General features: G+C 39.3%; 1 protein-coding gene and 1 long non-coding RNA gene across 9 annotated transcripts in view; both read left to right on the forward strand.

The window, feature by feature from the left end:
- SNX13 (sorting nexin 13) overlaps positions 1-26,995 on the forward strand; it is a 185,882-nt gene that overhangs the window by 18,947 nt on the left and 139,940 nt on the right. For 7 of the 8 annotated variants that reach the window (XM_073333777.1, XM_073333775.1, XM_073333779.1 and 4 more), the window contains exon 2: positions 22,416-22,528. The exons of the other annotated variant lie outside the window; for it this stretch is intronic. In XM_073333777.1, coding sequence (XP_073189878.1) covers positions 22,416-22,528 — 113 coding nt within the window. The remainder of the gene's footprint in view (positions 1-22,415; positions 22,529-26,995) is intronic. 8 annotated transcript variants of the gene reach the window in all.
- On the forward strand, positions 944-7,237 carry LOC140907562 (uncharacterized). Its single transcript, XR_012157540.1, has 2 exons — positions 944-1,627; positions 4,133-7,237. It is a non-coding gene; the product is annotated as an uncharacterized lncRNA (long non-coding RNA).

The following is a 26,995-nucleotide window of genomic DNA, read 5'->3' on the forward strand; positions in this document are numbered from 1 at the left end:
TACCATTATGTAGAAATAAGATAAAATTATTCGTACCTGGGAATTTATGTAACAACTTGCGTATAGTAGCTAAGACTATTTACCTTCTTAAAAGCATTTGGAGTCATCTGCACTAGCTACACTGTTGCTAGCAAGTAGCATACACTGTTGAGGCAATTTATAAATCATCATATCACTGTCACAGTGTATAGGATATTTTAGATGAAATCAGTACATCATTGTTGATTTGGTAAACAGCATGTTGAATATCAATAAAAGGACTAGATTTTCACTTTTGTGGTGCAGCTTATCAACTTTTACGAATTATCTGGCTTGGCCTGTTTGAATAGCAGTTAAGTCAAGTCTCCTCCTTCTTGGTCACATGCTTCATCACCATTTCAGTAGTTGTGCTGGAAACTGATAAAATGTGGCTCACGCTGTGAGAAAGCAAAGCATCAAGGTTGTTGCATTGGAGTTAGGCAGCTTGTGTGCTGTGCCAACATAAGAAATATCTTTTCCATATTCTTATGGAATTGTAAATTTTTCTTTCTAAAGGGGAAATAGTCTGTAAGCTTAGAAAAATTCAAGTTTAAGGGGACCTGCCAACCATCAGCTTCCCCCCCCCCCCCGCCCAGGAGTTGGCCATATGCTGTACCCAACTGATTCTCATATATTTAATAACTTCTCAGGGAGAGTGCAGACTGACAGGGCAGTATGCTGTAGAAATGGGTTCAAGGAGCAGGTGGCTATTGCTATGAAGCAGAAGGGTAAATGAAATGTGCAGTGCAGGTGTGTTATAGGGGAATGAGCTAGTTTGCTGTTGGCATTCCAGCCTCAGGGCACATTAACACAAACATAACCACCATTTGTTTTACAATACCACTTTTCATCTTCAAGAAGTACAGCTACTAAATTGTGAAGAAAAGTTTGTTATAGTTAAAAGAAAAGGAGTACTTGTGGCACCTTAGAGACTAACCAATTTATTAGAGCATTATTAGAGCAGTTAGTCTCTAAGGTGCCACAAGTACTCCTTTTCTTTTTGCAAATACAGACTAACACGGCTGTTACTCTGAAATTTGTTACAGTTGTAAGTCATCTTGTATGACTACCGGTGCTGTGATAGTTCTGACGGAGCTTAGCACTCAAGTTTTAAACCTGGTAGAATACAAATAGTCTACTAGAAATGATTTTTGTAAACGAAGGCTGACCTAATGAATTGGTGCTGAATTGTATGTTCGAAGCTGGAGGAAGTTTAAGTGGTTCAGACTATCCCAGACTGTCAGGACTGGCTAAGAAAATATAGGTGAAATAAACCATTAAGTAATTAATACAGAATTGCAATATTATTGCAACATGAAAACAGTAGAGTTTCAAACGTATAGTTGCTTTTTAAGCAGAACAAAGCTTAATGTTGGCAGATGTGGTTTCTTTGTGTTTTTGTTGTAGGAAATGTAAAATATAGCCATAGTATTATATTTACTTGAAGAGAAATGTTTTGAAAATTCTGTTTCAGTGCAGATCCGGGAAATACATGTAATTTATTTATCCAAAGGCCAAATACAGGATAGTTCAGGAATAGTACAAGTTTATTCCATTGGTGTGAACTCAGCCTTGTGGAAGGATCACTGTGTTATCCTACACTGAGTGGGTAGGTAAACTTTCCCTATGCTTGTGTGGTTCAAAGTACTTTGTCTGACTCTTTATACCCCCTTTAGTTTTACTTATTTCCTTCCTGTTTGCACCTTTCTGATTTAAATCACCAAGTGGAAAGTCTTGATTTAAATAATCAATTTTAATAAACTTTTTCCATTTGTACTTCAGTTAAAGAGAGTTGCATTCTCAGTGGTTGAAACATTGATTTACAGCTAAACAGAGCCTTTACACTAGATTTGTTATCTTTTTTTTTTCTCCCTACGAGGGTATGACTATAACTATATACATTTATTTAAGCAGTTATATAGTTTAATATTTTCACACTTATATTAATTGTACATTTTATTTAGTATGTTAGAAAATGGTGAATGATATATTGCTTATTTATTAATTAAATTTTGCTCATGATTTGTGTCAAAGCTGCATTAGGATGCTAACCGGAATTGAATTAAATGCATACAACAGCATGCAAAATTTATTTTTATTAAACAAAACAACCTTAAATGTTTTGGATATATATATTTTTCTGATTCAAAATGTTTCTCATTTATAACTAAATGATTTATTAAACAGTGGGAAAAACTGTAGACAGTGAATTAAACTGATTTCAGGTCAGCCTGGGAAAACATTCAAATATGCCTACGTGAAAGTGACTTGAGCTTAAGTTCCTACTTGCCAAAGTCTCTTGAAAATGAGACTGTCACCTAAGTTACTTAGGCTGTCTTTCAATCTTTGAAAACTAGTAGTAGATCCCCTTTCTCCATATTTTTATTCCCAGACTGGAAGGGAGAGACAAGTTTTTCCTGTTTTTTCAACACCCAGTTCATTTCTCAATATTGAGTGAATTAGTTCAAATGAAAAAAATATTCCTTCTGTGTCTGCAGAAGAGGTTACTGCTTTCAAAGGCTGGTTTAGCACTTCACCAAACTCTGGTTCCAGGTGCTTAGCTAGTGACTTCCACCAGTTAGGTGGTCTGACTTTCTTTTAAAACATCAGCAAATATGTTCTGCTTGAATGGTTCATTTCCAGCCCTGAGATTTATTATAGTTAGAATGGCTGAAGGGTGATTATTAGATGCCCATGTGCAGCAGTTAAGCATCTACCTCGGTACTTTGCGTTGAGAATATTGGCAGGAAAGTAAGGTGCAGTACAGTAGTTGATCAGTCTGCTTCTTTACCACCTGCAATTTAACTTTGTTGTTGGGTATTCCTTGGAATGTCTCTTGAAGTTCTTTCCAAATTTCATAAAAAATACAGCAGCAGCAAACTTTCTGCAGTTTGTCCAAGTATATGGAAATAGATTTTAGTATATTCACCATATCTTCTACATTTTTCTTTATCCGAGGTTGAGTACTTTGGCTTTCATAGTTTCATATATTTTATCATGATTTCTTCACAAATTGTCATCAGAATAGGCCAGTTTTTAATAAACAGCTCAAAACCGTCAACTACTGAATTCTATTGTACATCTTTGGGAGAATTAGTTTCTTCCTGCTCTCTTCAGTGAAGCTGAAGCAAAGTGGTTGTTAAAGTATTTTCCAATTTAAACAACATTTTCCCTTTATTCTTGGAGTTGTACTTAACCCTTTGGCTAAAAGATGCATTAAATGATCACTGCAACCCGATGTTGTTAGTTTCAGGTTCCCTTCATTATCTTCTTCTCGATTTCTTCTTATCCTTGCTACATGTGCAGCATTTTGTGTGACAAAGCTAAGTGCTTGAAATTTGAATTTTTGTTCAGTTTGTTATAACTTTTACTGCTAAACTCAGTTTAATAGGGAAAATAAGAAATCATAAAGAGTATCTAAATCTATTTTAAACCTGATCTTTAGCAACATACCAAACAGCATGGGAGGAAAAAACCTTTTTTTAAATGTTACAATTCATAAATGGCTAATACCGCGTTACTTTTAAACAGGAAGTCTTCACCTAGAATGTCTGATTATATTAAGCAATAAAAAATAATTTCAGAAGTCCAGCAACAATAGGAAAATTTATCAATTATATTTGTACTCTGACAAATAAACATAGCAATTATATTTTGAACACTGTCATTTTGAAATTCATAAGTAATCCACCCACAACATAAATCTATGATGATCTAAGTTATAATTTACTAGCATAAAAAGATACAGTGGCAGCCCGTAAGAGTGGTGCAAAAATAAGTTTACTATCCACATTGTTCAGACATGTCCACATCATCATCATCGTCAAAGTTATTGCCATCCAAAGGGCATTTTTCATAATATTGTTTCATCCTACAGTGTCCTGCTTTGACACCAGTGTTGTTCATTTCTGGTTTCACACTCTGCTTTTTCTCCCTTGTTATATAACTCCACCGCCCTAACCTCACCTCCAGAAAAACAAAAAAGCTAACAGCAATCCAAAACTTCTGCTTGTGTAATTCTCATGCCTTTTGCACTATAGTATTTTATTTGTTTTGAGACAGAGAGGGGAGGAAGTTGAGAAATTAATGGATTTCTGTTTTTGTATCTCTGCAGGGGGACAAAGCAAGGCCATTTCCTTGAAGTGCTCAGAACCGTCCAGAAGCAAGGGCTTGTAGTAACAGGGCAGATCAGTGTTTTTCCATGAGTTGGAGTGTACATTTCCATGCTTGGTGAAGTCAAAAATATTAATCATTTGGGATGATCAGAGCTCAGGTAGGGAGAAGAGATAAAGTAGGAATCTGAGACCACCCAGTTAGGCTCAGCAGATGATCCTGTTGAGATACATGATGGTGTCTCCTGGAGTCAGAGCCTGGGCCCCAATGTCTGTTATGGCTAAGGCTACATTTTAGTCACAGGTATTTTTAGTAAAAGTCATGGACTGGTCATGGTAGTAAACAAAATTTACGGGCCTGTGACTTATTTTACTAAAAATACCGCTGACTAAAACAGTAGGGGACTTGGGGAGTGCCGGGAAGCTGGGGTGGGCTCCTTACCCACCTCCTGGGAAGCAGCGGCCCCAGCTCCCTAGCTCCATGTGCTACCTCTGCTCTGTCCCAAGCCCTAGTTCTGCAGCTCCCATTGGCTGGGAACTGTGGCCAATGGGAGCTGCAGGGACGCTGCCAGCAGAGGCAGCATGTGGAGCTAGGGGAGCTGAGGGAGAGAAACCCCCTGCCCTCCTCCCAGGTAAGCAGTGGCCCAAGCCCTCAGCCCCCTACCTCCCCCAAACTCCTGCTTCTGGGGGAACCCTGAGACTGCTCCAGCAGCAGCCAGTGCAACTGACTCAGTGGTTTCCTGAGTTTCTCAGGTGGCTCCTGGACCAGCTGCATGGAGCTGCTGCAGAAGTCATGGAGTTCACGGAGTCCGTGACTTCTGTGACCTCTTTGACAAACACAGAGCCTTAGTCATGACTAAGCCAGTAGCACAGCCCCTGGATCTCCCACAGGAAACCTGTCCTTAATACAGTACATGACCTGTTGTGCCATATTTATAAAGCTTGACTTCAAAAGTTGGGTGGCTTTTCCCCCTGATTCTTTCTTTATCTAGAAAAGTAGCCTCTCTAATTCAGTTTTTGTTAGAGGCTCATGAAGTCAGCATATTTATTTTTTATGTAAATGTTTTAAGAGATTATATTAAGTTTAAGCCTTAACATATTTTGTATTACATTCAGGTTTCATTTTAAATGAATATATCTTTGAAAAGAAAAACATAATTTAAATAACAATAAAAAATTCAATTTGAATTAAAAAAAAGATTTTTTAAAAAAATTGTCAGTTTTTTTTATCCAACCTTTTTACATTTAGGTTAGTTTTTTAACATTTGGTGCTATAAAGCTGGAAAATACCATTTTTGAATGGGTTACAAGTTGGTCTCCTATGCCCAAATTCAGGGAAGCATTTGGGCAAGTGCTTAACTTTGAACATATGCTTATATCCCATTGTTTTCAGTGGGACTTAGCATATCTTCAAGCTCTTTTGTACATAAGGATGCTTTCCTGAATCAGGGACATAGTGCAGTTTGTGATCAGAAAAGAGATTTTTCAATTGGAACATGAATAAGTATTCTGCTAATATAAGGCATAACAAAATCCAAGATCTCTTTCCCAAACTGTTGGTTCTGCATCACCATATCATTTAATATCTTATTTATTAGAAAATAAAATTAATATGGCTCAACATACTTACTCCATATGCAAGGAATATTTGCTTTAAGTGAAAAGGTGCCATTTTTTCATTGTTTCTCTTACTGAGGACGATGCATGTGTCAAAAAGAACAAAGTTTGACTCTCAGATCCTAGCTTCAATTGACAATAAAAGTGTGTGTGTGGGGGGGAGTTGTTTTTTTCTTACAAGTTAGTAGATTTGATATGGACATTATTTAATATTTTTGATACTACCACCAATGTGTGTGTTCCTTTTGGAATAGAAAAGAGACATTCCTTTTCCTGAGGAGCTTGCAGCCTAAAGCTATTAGGATAGTAAACATAGAACCCAATTACACTACTTTTAGTCTCTTGTCAGATTATAATGGATTTAAAAGGATCTGCAAAAGTAGATGGGTCTAATTTATTTTATAATCTTGATACTTCTACTGAAAAAATCAGTGTTTAAAGGGACACAGTCAACTCAGTACCATTTTTCCTACTGTTGTAACACCTAAAATGATTGTAACTTGAAAGATCAAAGGGAATTAGTTAAGTCTCTTTACCTGATGTCACTTTGTGTATAGATTCTCCCCTGGCCGATTTTCCTTTGCAATATGGGAAAGGTAATGAGAGAATTGGGTTACTGTGCATGCCTTGCTGTAATTTTTCACAGCCTTATAGCTTCCTAGGATGAAATGGATCACAGAAGTGACTTTTAAAAAGACAAATTGTTAAATCTTGATAGTTGTGTTGTGTTATTACTACAGTTTAGCACAGTTACTCGCCTCTCTACGCTACTAAGAAGTTGGGAATAAGTAATTTGCAGAGCTGTGACTCTGCAAAGCTCCACCTGACATCAGTTTCACTTTGTTGTCAAGACCTTAAGTCATCGAGGTGTAAAGACTTCAGCAGTTTATTTCACGTGTTATGATTGTTGTGCCTCACTGACGTTTTTTTAAAGATATATGCTGTGTAAATCAGAGTTCTGGTTCCACCTACAATGTTCCAGATTCTAGTTGTCATGCTAGCTGAAGTAATTTAAATTCCCAAATAATTGTTTTAATCACTAAAATGACCTCTACCCTAATTATATAAAGGTGTATACATGAACAAATTTCTATTGCTCTCGGAATTGGAAACCAAAACTTAAAAGGCAGATGTGTTCGGAATTAAATATTTAAAGTCAAATGTGTAGGTTAGTTGTCATACAATGTCTGATAACTACTGTATGTGCTATAACTTACCCATCCATTGACAGAGTTTTCTGTCACTCCAGCAGTGATGCTAAATATATTAGGCAAAATTTAGCACTGTATTTCTTATTTAAAAACTAATACACCGATTTGATAATTCTTTGTGCAAACTGAATAGTTTTGTCATTGCTCTATAGTAGCTACTCATAAACTACACTAAATAAAACCATTGCCTAAATGGAATTTAATTTAAATATTATAATAGAACTGATTATTCAAAATAAATGATTGTCATGTAAGTTTCAGAGTAACAGCCGTGTTAGTCTGTATTTGCAAAAAGAAAAGGAGTACTTGTGGCACCTTGGAGACTAACCAATTTATTTGAGTATAAGCTTTCGTGAGCTACAGCTCACTTCATCGGATGCATACCGTGGAAACTGCCACGGTATGCATCCGATGAAGTGAGCTGTAGCTCACGAAAGCTTATGCTCAAACAACTTGGTTAGTCTTTAAGGTGCGACAAGTACTCCTTTTCTTTTTGTCATGTAAGTGTTTCAAAGAAACCCTTGCTGCCACCATGCTGTAGTGAGTAGATACGTCCTTCCTGCACACTCTCTCAACTCCACTGCGTGGGAAGGAGAACTATGAGAATCAGTCTGTTTCTTGGTGGTGGTAGGATAAGTCTTAAGTTACCACAGCTGTAATGGGGGTAACCCATTCTTGAAGTCTTGAGGTTCAGGTAAATGATTCTGGAGCTGAATCTTTATACCAACTTCCATTAGATTTTTGTTTCCCTTTATAAAAAAAAACAACAACTTAGAAACGCTGTCAACAAAGTTCATGCTTCTGTCTGATATATTTTTTTACTCTTTATTATAAGTAATGCGTGGGTTATTAAAATGACAGTATCAGGGATTTTCTTTTCCACTTTCACTGTGCATCTGACAGTTCTTTCCATGTAAGTGGTTTCACTTCCTCATTTCCTATTTTAGTATGAAGATGGCCATCTCAAACTGCTATATGGGGCACCCAGTTGCCTACTCTCCCTTTGGCAATGTGATTTTTGGTCCCTCATAAGCATTACTGTTACATCTTTGAGACTTGCTGTTTGGAAAAACAAGTTTATTAAATCACAATCTGAACTTCTTGGAGCTTACACACGCAGAGTCTTCCATTCTCTGGACCTAGGCAAAATGTCTCTCACAGTGCTTTGCATCTCAAATACACTCTAGAATGGTGCCACACCCTGTTCTTAAAAGGATAGCTCCAATTAACTAAAACACAGGTAAATACACTGAAAAATGCGTTTAGTTTCAGTCAAAAAAACCCTGAATAAATAATATTTTGGAAATGTTGAAATGTGTCACTTCGAAGCAACGTTTTTTCAGTTTTTCATTTCAATGAGGAAAAACCAAAAGTTCAGTGTCTGTTCAAAATGAGCCGGATTCTTTTTTGGATTTTTTTTTTGCTTCAGCTACAAAACCAAAACTGTAATTATTCACTCAGCTGTATTTGTAACACAGCAGTATACTCTGTGTAAGGCCTGCAACAAACACCTCCACTCTATCAGCCATCTATCAGCAGCAACCAACCCTTGCTCCATTACCCATGACCTGCTGTGGACACAGTCTACGGGAAGTCCCTTCTCAAGGAGTCTGACAGACAAAAAAGTAACCTCATGGCTCCTTATTGGCTCCCCGCCCTATATAAACCCAAAGGGTGTTCCAGGAAGTATCTAGTCAACAGCATAGGTGTCCTGTAGTTGCCACGTCCATTCCTGCTTTATGCTCTTGAACTCTGGGCTCTGACCTAAGCTTGGTTTGGACCTTGCATTCTAACTTGGACTCTGATTTTTGGTATTGATCCCAGGTTGGAACTTGACTACAAACTTGTCCGCTACTCTTGGCCTCAGGTTTCACCCTGTTCTGACTCTTGGTCCCAGCCGCCCTTGTTAGGATCCTGACACTCTGGGTGTCAGGATTCTTGGTCTTTTTTTACCTGGGTCTAAGAGTAGACTGTGGTGTTAGGAGCTAGGCAGCATAGCTAATGTAACGGTTCTCCTGTGAAAGTTGTCTGTGGGGATTGAGATGTAAAAGCATGAGCATCACGAAATCATGTGAAGGCTGAAGCTTTTGCAGTCTTCCCAAGACCAGTTGCAGCAGGGTCCAAAATTACATTATTTGTGAGTTGGCAACACTGTTAACTATTTGGCTCGTTTTGAATACGGCTAACTCCCTATCCACTTACCTATTTCTTTCCACACTTTCCAAACAAGACTGTCTCTACCCTCAGAATCTGGAACTAGTGGAATTTGAGAGCTGGAACAAATAGCTGATGATGCCGAGTCTTTCTCTCCTGAAAGAAGCAGGGCTTTCCTACAAAGCTACAGGTCCAACTGAATTTATGTAATTTAAAAATATGTAACTTGTAAAACAGTTTCAGAATCGCTGCTTTATATGCTCCTTGTGTTAATCTTTGTTCAGTTATTTAAAGGGAGGAAAGTTCCATTTCAACGTGCACTTCTCACTTAATACAGAATAGATTCTTACAGTAGCAAAATATTCAGTAACCTAGTCTGCCATTTTTGTGTTTTTCAGTTTCAGAATTACCTACTCCCACAGATATGGAAAAATAAAAACTCCTGTTATGGGATTTATGCCATTCTAAAAATGTAACAAAAAATTCTATTTTTACATGTACATCTTAAAAATCTTTTGGTATGCCTCTGAACTTGCTAGTTCAAAAATGTGGAAAACTAGTATGTTGCAGAAAAAACAAAATTGCTGGTTTTTACTAATAACTTGTAACATGAATCATTCTGCAAAACCAGAAATTCTTACACTCAGCTTCTAATACAAGGAATATAATTTTCACAATGTACCTTTTTAAAAAAGTTTGGTGCATTTCCCTTAATGACGCTAAACTTTTGAAATATCCTTCTTTGCAATCTAGCTTTTTGGAGGTTTCTGAGAAATGAAGTCTATCACTTTGCTGCAGTGGTATAGAACAAGGTCTTAATGTGAGTATTTTATTCTGCTTTTATGAGAACAAAACAGTAAAAAGGCACTTTATCCTAGGTGCCCATTGTCCTTCCAAATTTTTTAAAACTTAAAGATGAATCCAGGAGCAAACTCTGTGTAAAGCAATAACTAAACAGTGAAAAATTGAGACATTACATCTGCTAAATATTGTCTTGAGCAACACTGCAAAACTCCCTACCCAAAAGACTATGTAAAAAGGTGTATTTTGCATTATGCTATGAAAATCAACAAATATGGGCTGTTTTGGAGCAGATTCTGAATTTATGGGTCCATCATGCTAGCATCTTCTTCCCTTTATATTAAGGGAGTCTGGCTTGCGTACCTCTGCTGGTTTCACTCTGGCATTCTGGCACAGGAAAAGATAGTCTCTTAAGAAGGTGTGCCCAAAGCCATTATGGGCTTCATACCATAGGTCATAACCATCAACTTAAATTTCACCTGGAAACCTGTAGACAGCCAATGCAAATTACAGTGCCCTTTTTAATAACAAGTTCATGGTGAGAGACTTCGCTTAACAAATGGTAGAGAATGCACCAGCCTAGTCTGTTTCCAAATGAATTTAAGATGTAGCTCCCAATAGAGTGCATTGCAGCAATCCAGTTTTGTGGTGACAAAGGAATGAATTATGGTAGCAAGAGAGAACGCCACAACCACCTCGTAAAAAATTGGAATATCTTTTCACTTAAATGACACCCCAGGCAGGATGCAAACCATACAAGCCTTTCATGGGCAGGAGGAAATCCATAAACAAGCTCTGCTATTATTGTTAAAAAGGGAAGTGGGCACAACCCCCGCTTAATCAGTTTCACGAGACTTGCACCTGTATATCACTTGCTTTTCTTCTCCTAGGCTTTCTACCCAGCATAAAAAGCACAGCCCTCCCCACCCTCTAACCTCTCAGTGAGTATCTTAGTTTCATACTAGGAGAAAGTAGTAGCAGTCACCATTCTTGTCCTTAAAAAAGAAACAGGGAGTAATCTGACCAGGAGGCAGAGCTGAACGATCAAGGAGTGCCTCTAAACAGTCCTGTCCTATCAGCTCTGTCTGTGCCAGCCATTAACCTGGCCCTTCCCTTCTCATGTTTATAGCAACTTTACCCTTATTTAGTCTATCCACTACGTGGAGAGGAGGCAGGTATGTGGAGGTGAGGGAAGTAGGGGGAAAAACATAATTTCTTGTTTCCCCTCCCTTACAAATTGCTGATGCAGCCAGTGGCAGGATGTGTATGTCTTCTGTACTTTTAGAAAGGAATTATTTATCTATAATTGCACACTGACCCATCTTCCTTCCCTGGAGAGCTGGATCATGCTATGTTCTTAAATTGGGACCCAGAAAAAGAACAAACTATAGAACAATACGGAATTCTGTGAAACTCTGAGCTATGTTTCAGAAATAATGTTTATGGAAACCCCCTTTCTGGGTAGCTGTGATTATATTTTTTCATAATTTTTCATAATTTTTTCAATTTAGGTTTCAATCCCGCAACCGCATTTGCATGCTTAATTGCAAGTGAATAATCCCACTGAACTGCTTAAATTAAGTGTGTTTAAGTCTTTTCAGGACTGAGGCCTATATTATATGTTGGAGTCTAAGTAGCTTTCTATAGGATGTCTATGCATGTATATACAGGATGTGTATACATGTCTACAAAAAAGGTACAGTAAAAATTCTCAGTCATTGAGATTGAGGGAATGCCAACACTGCAAAAAAAAACAACAACCCTACAGCAGTGAGTCTCAGAGCCTGGGTCAAATGACTATGGAGCTAATAAAGCCGTGTAGATGTTCTCATTTGGGCTGGAGTCCAGGATCTGAGACCTGGTGAGAAGGGAAGCCTAGGTTCCAGCCTGCATGGGAATGTCTACACTGCTATTTTTAGCCCTGTATCATGAGCCCGTGACAGTTTACCCGGGCTCTGAGATCTGCTGCTGCAGGGTTTTTTGCAGAGTAGATGTACCTCGAGAGTCCTAGAGAAATGCCTCCATCTAACAACCAAAGCATAACCTTCTTTCCTGAGGGAATCAGTTCACAGGTCCCTCTAGAATGAATAGTTTTCTCTTTAAAATAAATATAGTAGAACTAGAAATACTTGAAAAATCTGCAGAATTGTAAATTACATTGATTATTTACAGCAACATTAGCAGTAATGTCCATCTTCAGCATTTGGGTGGGAGTTGAAAAATATTGGCATTTGAATATTAGCTGCTTACGCTAAAGTAAATAATTCTGCAGCATTTTCTACTAAGCTGGTATTATGTGTTTTGTAGCAAATTCTCCTGGAGTTACTCCTTATGCTAGTCCAGTAGAGTTATGGACTTTCCTTGCATTAAGTCTTTTATAATTTCAATAGCTGATAGATAAATTTTAAAGAAACAGATGTAGTTGTGAGTCTTAATGCTGCAAACTTTGTTTAAAATTGTTCTTGGGAATTCCATTATCAAGCAGCCTAAATAGTACCTTTCTAAAGATTAGCTTTTTTGAGTAGCTAGAAAACAATAAGATTATGTACCATTTCGTAAAGCATAGAAGAATTTGGGTGAAAATCTCAGCTAAAATTAATACAGTGGTACCTAATAGTGAGAGAGCTATACAATTGGGTCAGTTAAATTTTAGTCTTAAGAAATCCGATTAAAATGCCTAATGAGATTTGACTCTTGGCAGCTGTATGCTACATTACAAAAAATGATATGGGGTAGAGAAGTTCACTGTTCTGGCTACCCAGAAAGTTTTGAGGGAGGTGTATTTGATAATTATAGAGAAAGTCTCATATCTTCTCAATGTGAAGTTTTCCCCCAGACTTCTAAGATTAGATCTTGCAATCCATGTTTAATAAAGCCTCAGTATAAGCATTCTGTATGACTTTAAAAATGATAGAGAAAATCTAGTGTGATTTTGTATTTATAAATTTTGGTCCCCATATACCCTGACTTCTGTTTGTCATGTCTTCCCTTGCCCTCTCTTGTTGTTGTAAACTATTTGGAGTAGGGCCCATGTCTGTTTTCTAGTTATGGCATCTAGCACACTTTTGAGGGCACAGTGAATGCATTTTCTTTTCTGTAAACTTGGGGAGCTCCTAGAATTGGAGGAACCTTGTTTTGCCATATTGTGTAATGGAAACTTTTGTTTTTGTGTTCTTATTTTTAAGACTTTTATTTCTGACTTTGCTGCTAGGCCATAGTGTTCTGCTCAAAGAGAAAACAGTTATATCTTGAACTGAATTGGCTAGAAGAAGATTCCATGATTAGTTAGTATCAGTGCCCTATGTATTATGTGACCAGGAAATGTATTTCTTGTCACAGAACTGTTCTTCAAAATTTGAACTGTAATATTTTTTTGAAATATCTAACCCTAGTTATGATGATACTACTGAAAACACATACAGGAAGATATACCAGAATAATCTGTACAGGAATAAAATGACTAGAAGAGGCAACCAAATCCTCAAATCTCTAGGTGACTAAAGTTGAGAATATTGGCCAGTGTTTTTATCCCACAATCCCAAACTCTCTGTTCAGCTGCCAAAGGCCCCAATTCCAAAACATGGCAACTTCCATACAAAAATATGTGGTGTACTGAAATATGATGATAGTGTAAAATAGAATTTAACATAAGTGAAAGTAATACAGAAGAAATTGATTAACAAACCTATCTTTTTTTAATTCAATGAAGCTGTTGTAAAATTTCCAGACTGCTGTGTATGTGATACAAAATTTTGGTCCACCTTTCTATGGTGCACACAGGAGCTTGCTTACAATAAGGGCCACTGGAAATGCCAACTTTTAGGGTGGCAGAGATCTTTGCTATTTCTGGTATTTTCTGCAGAATTTAAGCTTTTGTAAAAGATGCTAGTCTCCTGACACAAGACATGCTGCAAAGTGAGAATTGCCATATTCTTTTCAGTGGGGGTTAGTTTTTACGCCTTGTGATGACAAGTTAAATCAACATAGCCAAGCATTTCATTTTGGATAATTTGATGGCAGAAAGAAGAATTGAAGAATCTGTTTTTTCATTAGAAAACGTTGGGGAAAAAACAGTGGTTTTGAAATTGTAGATGAAATATAACTTTGTTCTGGTTATTAAAGGTAGAACATAAAGAATGGCCAAATTGGGTCATACCAAAGGTCCATCAAGCCCAGTATCCTGTCCTCTGACAGTGGCCAATGGCAGGTGTCTCAAAGGGAATGAACAGACAGGTTATCAAGTGATCCATGCCCTGTCACCCAATCCCAGCTTCTGGCAAACAGAGGCTAGGGACACCATTCCTGCCCATCCTGGCTAATAGCCATTGATGGACCTATCTTCCAAGAATCTGTCTAGCTCCCTTTTGAACCCCGTTATAGTATTGGCCTTCACAACACCCTCTGGCAAGGAGTTCCAGAGGTTGACAGTGCATTGCATGAAAAAATACTTCCTTTTGTTTGTTTTAAACCTGCTACTTATTAATTTCATTTTGTGGCCCCTTGTCCTTGTATTATGAGAAGGAATAAATTACACTTCCTTATTTACTTTCTCTATACCACTCATGATTTTATAGACCTCTGTCATATCCCCCCTTAGTCGCCTCTTTTCCAAGCTGAAAAGTCCTGGTCTTATTAATCGCTCCTCATATGGAAGCTGTTCTATACCCCAATCATTTTTGTTGCCCTTTTCTGAACCTTTTCCAATTCCAATATATCTTTTTTGAGATGGGGCAACCACATCTTGACGCAGTATTCAAGGTATGGGCGTACCATGGATTTATATAGAGGCAATATGATATTTTCTGTCTTATTATCTATCCGATGATTCCCAACATTCTGTTCACTTTTTTGACTGCCACTGCACATTGAGTGGATGATTTCAGAGAACTATCCACAATGACTCCAAGATCTCTTTCTTTAGTGGTAGCAGCTAATTTAGACCCCATCATTGTGTGTGTGTGTGTGTGTGTGTGTGTGTATATAAATAAAATTAGGATTATGTTTTCCAATGTGCATTGCATTTGCATCAACATTAAATTTCATCTGCCATTTTGTTGCCCAGTCACCCAATTGTGAGATCTTTTGTAGCTCTTCACAGTCTGTCTGGGACTTAATTATCTTGAATAGTTTTCTATCATCTGCAAATTTTGCCACCTCACTTGTTTACCCCGTTTTCCAGATCATTTATGAATATGTTAAATAGGACTGGGCCCGGTACAGATCCCTGCGGGACACCACTATTTACCTCTCTGAAAACTGACCATTTATTCCTAGCCTTTGTTTCCTATCTTTTAACTAGTTACCAATCCATGAGAGAACCTTCCCTCTTATCCCATGACTGCTTATTTTGCTTAAGAGTCTTTGGTGAAGGACCTTGTCAAAGGCTTTCTGAAAATCTAAATACGCTATATCCATTTGGATCTCCTTTGTCCGCATGCTTATTGACCCCCCCACCCCCAAGTTGATCTACCTGGAAGGAGACTGGGAGCTGGAATTGTGGATTTTTCATGATAGAAAGATGCATGTATGGTCTGAAGATCAAGGGGAGAATGAGAGATAAAATAGCTTGTCATTTTCTGTGACAAGAATAAATCTATCTAGTAAGGTCAAAGCAGTTCACAGCCAAAAAAAATCTGTAGAGGTTTCAATTTTCAGCTACTAGATTTTGAATTGTATTAATGTTTTAATTAATATTTATCTATAAAAATCTCTGATGTTAGAAGGAAAAATGTGTCTTCCAACTCTTGAGCCACCCTGCCCTCCCTTCTGCAAATGACTGCATCTTACCATAGATACTGGGACACTTATTTAGGTGGCTAGTCTCTCTCTTAGGAAGAAACAAGTAATTTTAACCAATAGGAAAGCAGAACTTCACTCTTAACATTCCAATAGGATTTAGAATCACATATAATTCTTTATATCTTATAATAGATTGAGACACCTACTCACCCAGCAATCTATCCTGAGTGGTGGAAATTTTTTCTTTTTTCCTCCAGAAAGGCACAGAGGCCACTCTATTATATCTGTTCTTTTGGGTTATATGGCTTTTGACTCTCCTAAGGGTCTAAATACCTTTTCTAGAAAGTGAGCTTTCTGACTTGCATGCATAAAGTCGAAGCCAAAGTGTGTAAACTCTGAATATTCTAATCACTCTTTTCAGAGAATAAGAATTAAAGATAGACTTTTCATCGTTCTTTGAGGAGAGCCGGCTGACAACATAGTGCTGGATCTCCTTTTGTTTTACTACTGTCAAACCACATTAGAAGACAAGTACATTAAATACTTAATGACAGGTTTCAGAGTAACAGCCGTGTTAGTCTGTATTCTCAAAAAGAAAAGGAGTACTTGTGGCACCTTAGAGACTAACCAATTTATTTGAGCATAAGCTTGATGAAGTGAGCTGTAGCTCACGAAAGCTTATGCTCAGATAAATTGGTTAGTCTCTAAGGTGCCACAAGTACTCCTTTTCTTTTTGCGAATACTTAATGTTATTCTTCCCTGTAGGCAATTGCTCGAATTCCCACAGGGATGTCATTTAATTACTAGTAGAAAAGGTGGTAAATTACACACACTCTGAGATGTATCCACACCCAGAAAAAGTTTGAGAACCCCTTAGTATTGCAGAACTCTTGGAAAGCCTCTAAATTCTTGCCTGTATTAATTTTATTTAATGCTTGGGATCAGGTTAAAGCATGCTTTCCATATTTGGCTGTAGACTGGACTGATCTATGCTTTAACTATGTTCATAGGTCATGTTGCAGCATTGCAAAAGTCGTGACTAGTGTAGTAAAGTTTGTAGAGCCTTGTGTGGATACAAAATATCACATATCCACATTTGGTCAGCATAAATTGGCTGCAGATAGCTGCAGATTTGCAGGGCTCTACATAAGAGCTCCCCAAGTCACCATGCAGGGAGGCTACATCCCACAGGGTGCTCGGTTGCTCTAACACACACAGTTAGCACGCGGTCGTGCTCTCTTTTGGGAGTTGTCGTTTACCTTCTCCATTTGAGCAAGCTGGGGACTATAACACCCAGAATGCTCAGGTAGCTATTGCTGCTGATGTGTGATTCAGAAAGCAGAGCTGCAGCTTCAGGGCTGGGTGACAACCTCTCTGTTCTTGTGAGTGTGTGCCACAGAAGCCTGCGTGGATAATTGTATCCGCATCCAAGTTGCGAGCTGCAAAAATGGTCTGTGCATATAAAGCATGTATCTTCAGATTTTCAGGGTTCTACTGTTTGGTCCTATCTCCACTGTTATACTGAACTTTTAAAACTGTATCTGGGGGCTACTTTGTTGCTGGGGGACCCTGGGTACATATTAGAAATTACAGTGTAAATACTAGTTGAGCATTGTGACAACGTAAATCTCATTCCACTATTCTGGCAATTTCTTCATGAGCAGAAAAAGGTGAAGAATTGTCCATTGAACTATGTAAAGTCTAGAATTAATTTACTTCTCAAATGCTCATTAGATTAATATACTAGGCTTCATCTTACAATGCTGTCAGCAAATGATTTGAGCAAGAATTAAAATTTTCTGTTTTCTATCATATGCTACTCTATCTCCTGAGTGTTCACATTGGAACACAAGCAGTGTAACATAGTAATATGTAGGGTATATATACACAGCAGTTAGACACCTGTGGCTGGCCTGAGTCAGAGCCTTCAGACCCTCAGAGCTTGGATTGCAGGACAGCATTTGGACTTGGGGTGGATCCTGGGCTCTGGGACCCTCCTCCCGGCCACACTCCCCACTGACTGAGTCTCTGCTATAGTGACGGGTCTTGTGAGGTGGTGGTTGAAACATACGTCCCTCAGTGTTTTATTCACATTCTATTTATTGAGCAGTTTCTCATAAAACTGTTGCCACTTCTAAATGACCTCACTGTCTTCCACCAGTACTCTCCTCTTTTTATCTTTGACATACTTCACAGCTCCCAAGTCTTTTGTGCTTCTTTGCCTGATCTTGGCTAATCTATATATTCGTTTCCATAGTTCTATATATTCCCCACCCCCCAAAAGAGTTTTCGTGGTCGAGGTGGGTTTCACGCCCTAGAAAATGCTTCCTGCAGCTGGTGTAATATATATATCCTCTGACAGATAAACTGCTACCACTTTTCTTTTTGTGGCAGAGTCATTCTTAATTGAAAGTGGGGGGTGGGAAAGGCGAGTGTCTGGCACCTTATAACCAGGCTGCTCCAGACAGATGGGGCTCATAAGCTGTCGTAGGCAGTCCACCTGGGTGAAGGAACTTGATTTGAAATCGGAGAACATCAGGCCTAGCCAATGGATTTGTAAAAGTTGGGCCAATCACACATGCTCTATGGGTATGTCTACACAGCCTGTGGAAACAAGCCTCCCAGCCCAGGTCAGCAGACTTGGGCTAGCGGGGCTCATGCTAATGTTCTTAAAAATAGCTGTGTAGACAGTGCTTTGAAGTTGCTGCTCAGGTTGGACCTTGGTCTCTGAAGCTTAGGGAGAAAGGTAGATTTCAAAGGCCAAGCTCCAGCCAGAGCTGTAGCTTCAAAGCCCTGTATACACTGCTATTTGTAGAACACTAGTGTGAGCCTCGCTAGCCCAAGTCTATTGATCCAAGCTAAGAGGCTTTCTTCCACAGGCAGTGTAGACATAACCTGTGGGTCTTCGTATTCAGGGAGTATCAGTACAAAGTGAGGGCATCCCCCAGAAATCGTGCATAATTGCTTTGTCTGATGTCTGGGGAAATGGGAAGATGCTACTGCATTCCAGGTGCATTCGGCTAAAGAAGTGAGCCCACCAACTATATCTGGCTTCCCTGAACGTGGGAATGATGCCTGGGAAATGAAGAGAAGCAGATGAGATTTGAAAAGGAGAGTGCATGTTTTCTGCATACAAGACACAAAATGGAAGGATCAAAATCCATGAACATCAGGGTGGGTTACAAGAAGTATCATGGCTCTGCATCAAGGAGGAATAGAGTAGGAATAATTGTATCAGAAATATTACAGGATAAGGTTGTGGACATCCAGAGGAAGAGTGATTTGCTGGTGAAAGTCAAAATAGCACTGAGCAGAGAACAAATATTTAATGTTATATGCAGATATGGTGCTGCAGGTTTGTTGTGTATTGAGGGAGGATGAGGAATTCCAGATAGCGTTGAACCAAGTTATAAGTGAAGTACCGCAAACTAATTACTTGATTGTTTTAGCAGATCTCAACAGGCATGTGGGAGAACGCAGTGAGGGCTATGACAGTTGTCATGAAGGACGAGCCTTTGGAACCAGAAATGAAGCTGGTGAGGATATGTTTGGGTTAACCAGCCCAAGGCCTGATTGTTGCCAATATATACCTCATAAAGAGGGAGGAGCACCTAATTACATACAAAAGTGGTACCATCAGGTCCCAGATTTATTACTTCCTGACAAGAGGAGGACGTCTAAAAATTTGAGACTGTAACGTGATCTGAGGAGAGCATATTGTGGAGTAACATAAATTGCTTGTAATGGACTTCTGTGTGGGTATTGGTGGCCTTTGATATACAGACTAGATCTGTCCTTAAATTCTGTGACCCTGTCATTGAGAACTTGACACACACAATTAACTTAGCCCTCCAAATAAGCCTTCAACAGAATGTTTGATGCAGCTCTTGGCCAATGCAGTGGTATTAGTGGAGGATGGACCATTTTGTGTTGGTCCCTAGTTTAATATAATTCCTTCTGCCTAAATGAAGGAGTCGCACTTATTGGCTATGGAAGGTAGTGCACAAGTGGAAAGATAGTTATTGTGTGACCTGAGCATATACTTTCTGTGACACAGACTCCTTGGCAAAGGACTTTTACCTCAGACCTGACAAACGTACTCAGCCAAACATATCTTGCGGAATATGTATCCATAAGGTATCTACAGAAAGCTTGTAACTTGTCAGGATTCATAATCATTGTAAGATGTATGGACGGTAATATTTAAGGAATAATATATTTATAGTGAAAGTATACTTTGAGGACATGGAGTAAAAGTTAGTCTCCAGGATAGTTTGTCTTGGTGATTGCCTATTCAAGGAGGAAGGAGTTTTCACCCTGTCCTGGTTAGTTGATGATATAATGCAAGGCTCAATTATCTAGCATTGTTCCGTCCCAAGACTTTCAATGGAACACCACTAGAGAAACTGCAAACAATCGAAATCACGTGGAGGTAAAAAAGGAACGCTGCAACAGACAGAGACTCACGCTGCCTATGAATAAAGACAAGATACTGTTTCAGCGTAACACAGGATGAGGATCCTCTGTATCCATTCACCGAGGAAACATCTTGTGTATTGAGGTTGTGTGACGGGTTCCCTTCGGGGTGCCACCTGGGAATGAGGTACCACTGAGCCCGCCTGATCCACCAGCCTGGGCTCCCTTTACACTGTATTGCTGAGGCAAGCCAGTCAAGCCCTCCCTCAGGCTTCAGACTGCACTTTACAAGCACACATACAGGTAGGGACGCACCCAGCTACAGTTCTACACACAGATGCTGAGATCAGCTCTGCATGGGAAGGCTCAGCTAAGGAACTGCCCAGTCACTCAAGTGCACCCCTCCCCTCCCCTGAGTATAAACCCAAAATTCTACCATCTTGGCTGCACAGAGAACTGTACAGCATAATGACAGGTTTCAGAGTAACAGCCGTGTTAGTCTGTATTCGCAAAAAGAAAAGGAGTACTTGTGGCACCTTAGAGACTAACCAATTTATTTGAGCATGAGCTTATGAGCTCATGCTCAAATAAATTGGTTAGTCTCTAAGGTGCCACAAGTACTCCTTTTCTTTGTACAGCATAAGCTCATGAAATTTGCCCCCTCCTTCAATGTGGAGAGATATACAACAGCTTTCTGCCCCAAGTTATAATTTCCACACACACTGGTTTTAGACCAAACAAAAGAAGTTTATTAACCATAAAAGATAGATTTTTAAGTGATTATAAGTGAGGCTATGTTTTTTTCTGGGTATTTTTAGTAAAAGTCATGGACAGGTCACTGACAGTAAACAAAAATTCTCAGCTGTGACCTATCCATGACTTTTACTAAAAATACTGGTGAATAAAACTTGGGGGGGAGGGACTGCACTGGGGCCCCATGAGTGCTGGGGGGACTCTCTACCTGCTCTGTGCCTTCCCCCTCCTCCCAGCAGCAGCAGAGTTTGGGTGTGGGAGGGGGTAGTGCTATCTCTGAGAGGTTTCTATTGTAGAAAGTTCCTGGCGTAATCCCTGTGTGTGTATTTTCTCAATGAGCTATTAACATTGTTTTGCCTTTTTACTGTTGCATCTGAAAGGCTCCTTGTGGGTGTTTTTCAACCTCACATTTTTCAGTAACACATACACAGCCAAACTTCAGAACTTCACATACAATGATAGCACATACAATCCAATGAGAGATTAATATCTAGCAGATCAAGACTTTTAGAATGATACAAGGCATACTTTGTACAAAACTTATCCTAATTACATGACAGTGGTGAATATTGGGGTGCCAGGATGTCAGAAATGGTTTTTCTCATGAGTTTGGATCCTGGTTCCTGTGAAGCCAGCCAGTTCTGCAACAGATTGCATTGTGTGTGTATTTGGGGGGGAGGGGATGGGAAAATTAACTATTAATAAATGTAGACCCAGGTTTGCATTTTATGATTTGGTTTTGTATTATGACCATTTGTTTCCACTGCACTCTCTTGTTTCCAATTAACTCGCAATTCTTTCTTAAATAAACCTACTCTTGTTTTATTATAAGTGCTGTGTGATTTTACAGAAGCAGTGATTTAAGGAAAACTATGGTGCACACTGCTCCTTTGGGGCCAGAGGATCTGGGATTTCTGAGTAGCTAGTGTTGGGCTGGAGATCACAGAAGATCACTTCAAAGGGCATTAGGGGCTGGAGTGCCCCTATTTTTAATCTGCAGGACGAAGACAAAGCTGGTATAGCCCGGAGGAGAGTGCATGAGTGGCTAAAACCCAGCCACAATGGCCAAGGCTTCCTCTTGCTGGAGGCAGGGGGTGACTCGCAGTCCTGGGTTACCTGAGAACCATCACGCTTCCCTTCTCCAGAAAGTCTGAGACACATCAAAAGAGGTGTACAGACTGTAACAGAGGAGGAAGAAGTAGAAAGTTACATGAAAATAAGAGGACCCAAGGAAGAGAAGTGCACAAATGCATAATCAGAGTAGGGATGACAGTGTGTAAAGGAGGGAAGGACATGTAATATTTAATTTTTGCATGGAAGGGAGGATTAGTCGCTGAAAGAATCATGCAGACGGATTGTTGGCTAAATTGGATTGTCAGCCCAAAAGTATTCAGTGATAAAAACGTCCTTTCTGGTACTTTGGAACCTCTTCTCTTTATGTCAAATAAAACTAAAACTCTGAAAACTAAATGGAAATGGGCAGTCATTATGAAATCTTTTAAGACATTTCAAATACATTAAATTTAATCTACTAAAAATTCTCCAAAACGTACAAATATTGTATTAATTATTCCTGTTCTGTTTTTTATTTCAGACCAGTCTTTCCATATGGGGATGGGGAAGCCTTGGTGTTGTGCTCTTTCTAGTAACTTTTGGACCGTTTGCTATATTTTACTTTGCGTTTTATATCCTCTGCTTTGTGGGTGGGTAAGTATACTCTACTGTGGATTATAGTGTATTTTGTAAGTTTAATTTAATTTACCATTTAAAAAGAACACATGAGAACTAAAACTGAGAAAAAGGGTAGAAATACACCAATAGGAAGCTATCAAGCCATGAAGCATATCCTACATTTTCTCAGATGCTTCACGTGTTCACAGTGGAGTACATTAATCTATCATTTTTTCTTTGGCTAATGGAAAAAGTATCCTACTTCTCTTATTAAATAAATGAAGAAAATAAAATTATCCTCTGCTTCCTGCTTTCTTATTTACTTCATTACAGTATTTTACATAGGTGATAAATTTTTACTTAAGATATTTATTTCCGTTCTTGAAAATTTATGTACAAACTATTATGAAATAAAAAGGGAAACTGGAAATAAAACAAACAGTACTTTATTTTCCACTGAATGGTGCTTATTACAATATCTCCACCCAAGTTTGAGTAGTAACCATTTCTTTCTGACTCATGACATGTCATATTGATTTCTTACATTTTAGCAATAAACTGAAAATAAATAGCCATGCAATGACTGACTTTACTATCTTCAGTTGATCATTACCTTCAATTACTGTACTGATTACTTGGCCAAGAACCATGAGATAACTGTACTTTGTCCATTTCCCTTATCAAAATCCTATTTCCCCGGTTTTTTATCTATATGCTAGTTAACTCAGCAACTCCTATTTGAATGCCAGTCTTCCTTGGCAACCACACTTTCAGCTGCATATCCAAAGAGATGGAACGAGAGTGTAATTTTGTCTGAGGAAAGAGCTGGTGATATTTTAATTGTGTTTAGCTCCAGTGTTATAGTGGGCATTACAGCATGTGATATAATTAAGGTTGCAATTTGTTTTTATTTCTATACTTGTATGTAAACCAAAATTATATATTTTGTTAATGTATATCCTAAACTATATAATACGTGTTGTGGTAGTAACCCTGTCTGTTGTAAACAGCCAGGAAATTCCCCCTTCCTTTTTCAATTTATGATGTTGCATTAGTGCTATATGTTTTTTGTGTGTGTGTTTCGATATGTATTGAGTTTTAGTCTGCTTAGCATATTATCAACTGCAGTAGTCTTTCTGCAGGATGTTTTGGCAGTAGGTTATATTGACAGGTGTAGTAGCTTCTGATAGGGTGCTTAGTGGCTAGAGTAATTAAAAGTAGGGCACAGTATTTCTCCTAACCGTTTTGGAGTCTAGATCCTTTGAGAGCACATGAGGGTCAGTTTTATGGAGTTGTACAACATGGTTAAAACTGAATTATTCCCAGAAAACACTTCCTAGAAGGAGTGGGTTTTTAGACATGTATGGCTAGAGTATTTTTTTTATTGGTACTTCCAGTGAAAGTGGTACTTCCAGTTGAGCGCTGATATAAAGAAACTAATATTTTTAAGTTTTGTTATGGGTTCACTGCTCAATGCGTAAGATGATCTGAAAAGTTTTGTCCAGCTATACTGAAAGAAGGACAGGAGACACTTTATATGGTTTTAATGAAGCCTCAACTCTACTATCAGATATCTGGGACAAACTGGCAGATAAAAGTGTACCCCATGTTCATTCAATATCTACCTGGGGAGCTTCTGCCAGCCCCACCCCTCCTTTTCCATCCAGGTCCCCCAGCCAACCCATGGCTGGGACCTTACCATCCCCCAAGGTTAAGGTAGGCTGTAAGGAAGGAGGGTTGGCTCCTTGCTGTACCAATTGTCAAAGTCAGATTCAGGACTCACATAATTTGGCAGACCACTCTGTTTATTAGGAAAGCGCTTTGCCAGTGCACCCAGATATGTGAGCCCCTCTCTGAGGCTCAAGCTAACTTATTTATACAGCTAAGCCAAAGCCAATTGAGACAAAAGGAAGCAGAAACTGACCAAATATACATACATATCTTATTTGCATACTAACATTTGCCAATCTCCTAGCTCAGTAGGAGCTCTAAGTTAATTAGTTTGAGGACCCATTGTCTCACACTCCTTAGAATCATAGAATATCAGGGTTGGAAGGGACCCCAGAAGGTCATCTAGTCCAACCCCCTGCTCAAAGCAGGACCAATTCCCAGTTAAATCATCCCAGCCAGGGCTTTGTCAAGCCTGACCTTAAAAACCTCTAAGGAAGGAGATTCTACCACCTCCCTAGGTAACGCATTCCAGTGTTTCACCACCCTCTTAGTGAAAAAGTTTTTCCTAATATCCAATCTAAACCTCCCCCACTGCAACTTGAGACCATTACTCCTCGTTCTGTCATCTGCTACCATTGAGAACAGTCTAGAGCCATCCTCTTTGGAACCCCCTTTCAGGTAGTTGAAAGCAGCTATCAAATCCCCCCTCATTCTTCTCTTCTTTAGGCTAAACAATCCCAGCTCCCTCAGCCTCTCCTCATAACTCATGTGTTCCAGTCCCCTAATCATTTTTGTTGCCCTTCGCTGGACTCTCTCCAATTTATCCACATCCTTCTTGAAGTGTGGGGCCCAAAACTGGACACAGTACTCCAGATGAGGCCTCACCAATGTCGAATAGAGGGGAACGATCACGTCCCTCGATCTGCTCGCTATGCCCCTACTTATACATCCCAAAATGCCATTGGCCTTCTTGGCAACAAGGGCACACTGCTGACTCATATCCAGCTTCTCGTCCACTGTCACCCGTAGGTCCTTTTCCGCAGAACTGCTGCCTAGCCATTCGGTCCCTAGTCTGTAGCTGTGCATTGGGTTCTTCCGTCCCACGTGCAGGACCATGCACTTATCCTTATTGAACCTCATCAGATTTCTTTTGGCCCAATCCTCCAATTTGTCTAGGTCTTTCTGTATCCTTTTCCTCCCCTCCAGTGTATCTACCACTCCTCCCAGTTTAGTATCATCCGCAAATTTGCTGAGAGTGCAATCCACACCATCCTCCAGATCATTTATGAAGATATTGAACAAAACTGGCCCCAGGACCGACCCTTGGGGTAATGTTAATGTTTCTCTTAATGTTTCTCTTCCTGACAACTATACTTCAACAAACCTTTCAAGTAGCATTTCTTTAATGAATTATAATTTCAATATAATTTATTCTATTTTCACACATTCATAGGAGCCCCGAGCCTCCCCCCATTCCGTTCCTTTATCCAACTCCTCCTTTTTAAGTCCTTTACCGAGGCATTTGTCCGCTCACTGTATACCTTTCTTATGGAGTACGTGCACTGAATATTTTTGCTCCATGCTTATATAGTAAGTTGTGACATATAGCCTAACTCCCTTCATGCCTCACATCAGCAAAGCCCTCCCTGAACCTGCTGTGGGGAAGGCGAAACCCCACTCTCCCCCAGACCAATCTGGTGGTGAAAGAAAAATTCCTTCCCAGCTCTTCCATAAAAAGGGGTGGCTAGAGTAATGCCCACAGCAGGTCCTTGTATATTGCCACCTAAGGCGGAAGGAGGAGGAGTGCTGCTTCTCCTGCTCTGTGGAAAAGGGCTTTTTCTGCCCGGGCTTCCTCTTTTCAACTCGCCTAGGCTTCCTCTTTTCAACTCTTCCAGTCCCAGGGGATGAGTGAGCGTGGCCACATTGACCCATTTCCCCCTGTTGCAGTAGCTTCTGACCCCTCCCATCCGCTGCCCCCGTAGAGCACTGTTCCCTTTCCTTCGGCCAGCTGGACATCATCCTCCCCCTTTAAAGGTGTGGTGAGTATCTTAAATCTATTGTCTTATCAGTATTAAGGATGTTGGTCCACTGAGTAAGAAGTACTGGCCCACAGGAAAGCACACCAAGTGCTGTATGGCTCCTTCACTTGAGTAGCTTATCAATATTTTGAGGCAGCATGTTTTTGCTTTTGACAACTTTGTCTTTGAAAGTTTGAAATCATGTATGTGTCGGCTTCCCCCTTACCACTGATATTTGGGGCAGTAAGTACAAAATGTGTAAACTAGTTCATTTAAAAAATCTATTTGCAGCATGTTAAAATGTTTATAGACAGTTCCTTCATTTATTACCACTTCCTTATTACAATGTAGTCTGAGAAATTCTCAGAAATGGAAACTGCACTAATCTCTAGTTTGTGTTCAGTTTCAGCTCCCAGGCTGAATTGCTTGGCTTGTCAAACCTATCAGACTGAGGAACCAAAGACAACTCCTCATGCAGTCAATTTACCATCTTTGATTATTCATTATTGTAGGTAGCTTGGCTGCTACATCTTGTACATTTCACCAAGTCTCATCAATATCCGCCTTAAAACTAATTTCATTTTATGGTAATATCCGATGAAGTGAGCTGTAGCTCACGAAAGCTTATGGTCAGATAAATTTGTTAGTCTCTAAGGTGCCACAAGTCCTCCTTTTCTTTTTGCGGATACAGACTAACATGGCAGCTACTCTGAATACTCTATACTGTTATAGCATATTTTTCCAGATGTCCTCCTGGTACTTATTTATTGATGTTGGTAGATGTTAAATCTGAGACCTCAAGTGGAATGTTATT

This window comes from Lepidochelys kempii, chromosome 2 (genome assembly GCF_965140265.1).
Source record: "Lepidochelys kempii isolate rLepKem1 chromosome 2, rLepKem1.hap2, whole genome shotgun sequence".
NCBI classification, from domain to species: domain Eukaryota; kingdom Metazoa; phylum Chordata; order Testudines; family Cheloniidae; genus Lepidochelys; species Lepidochelys kempii.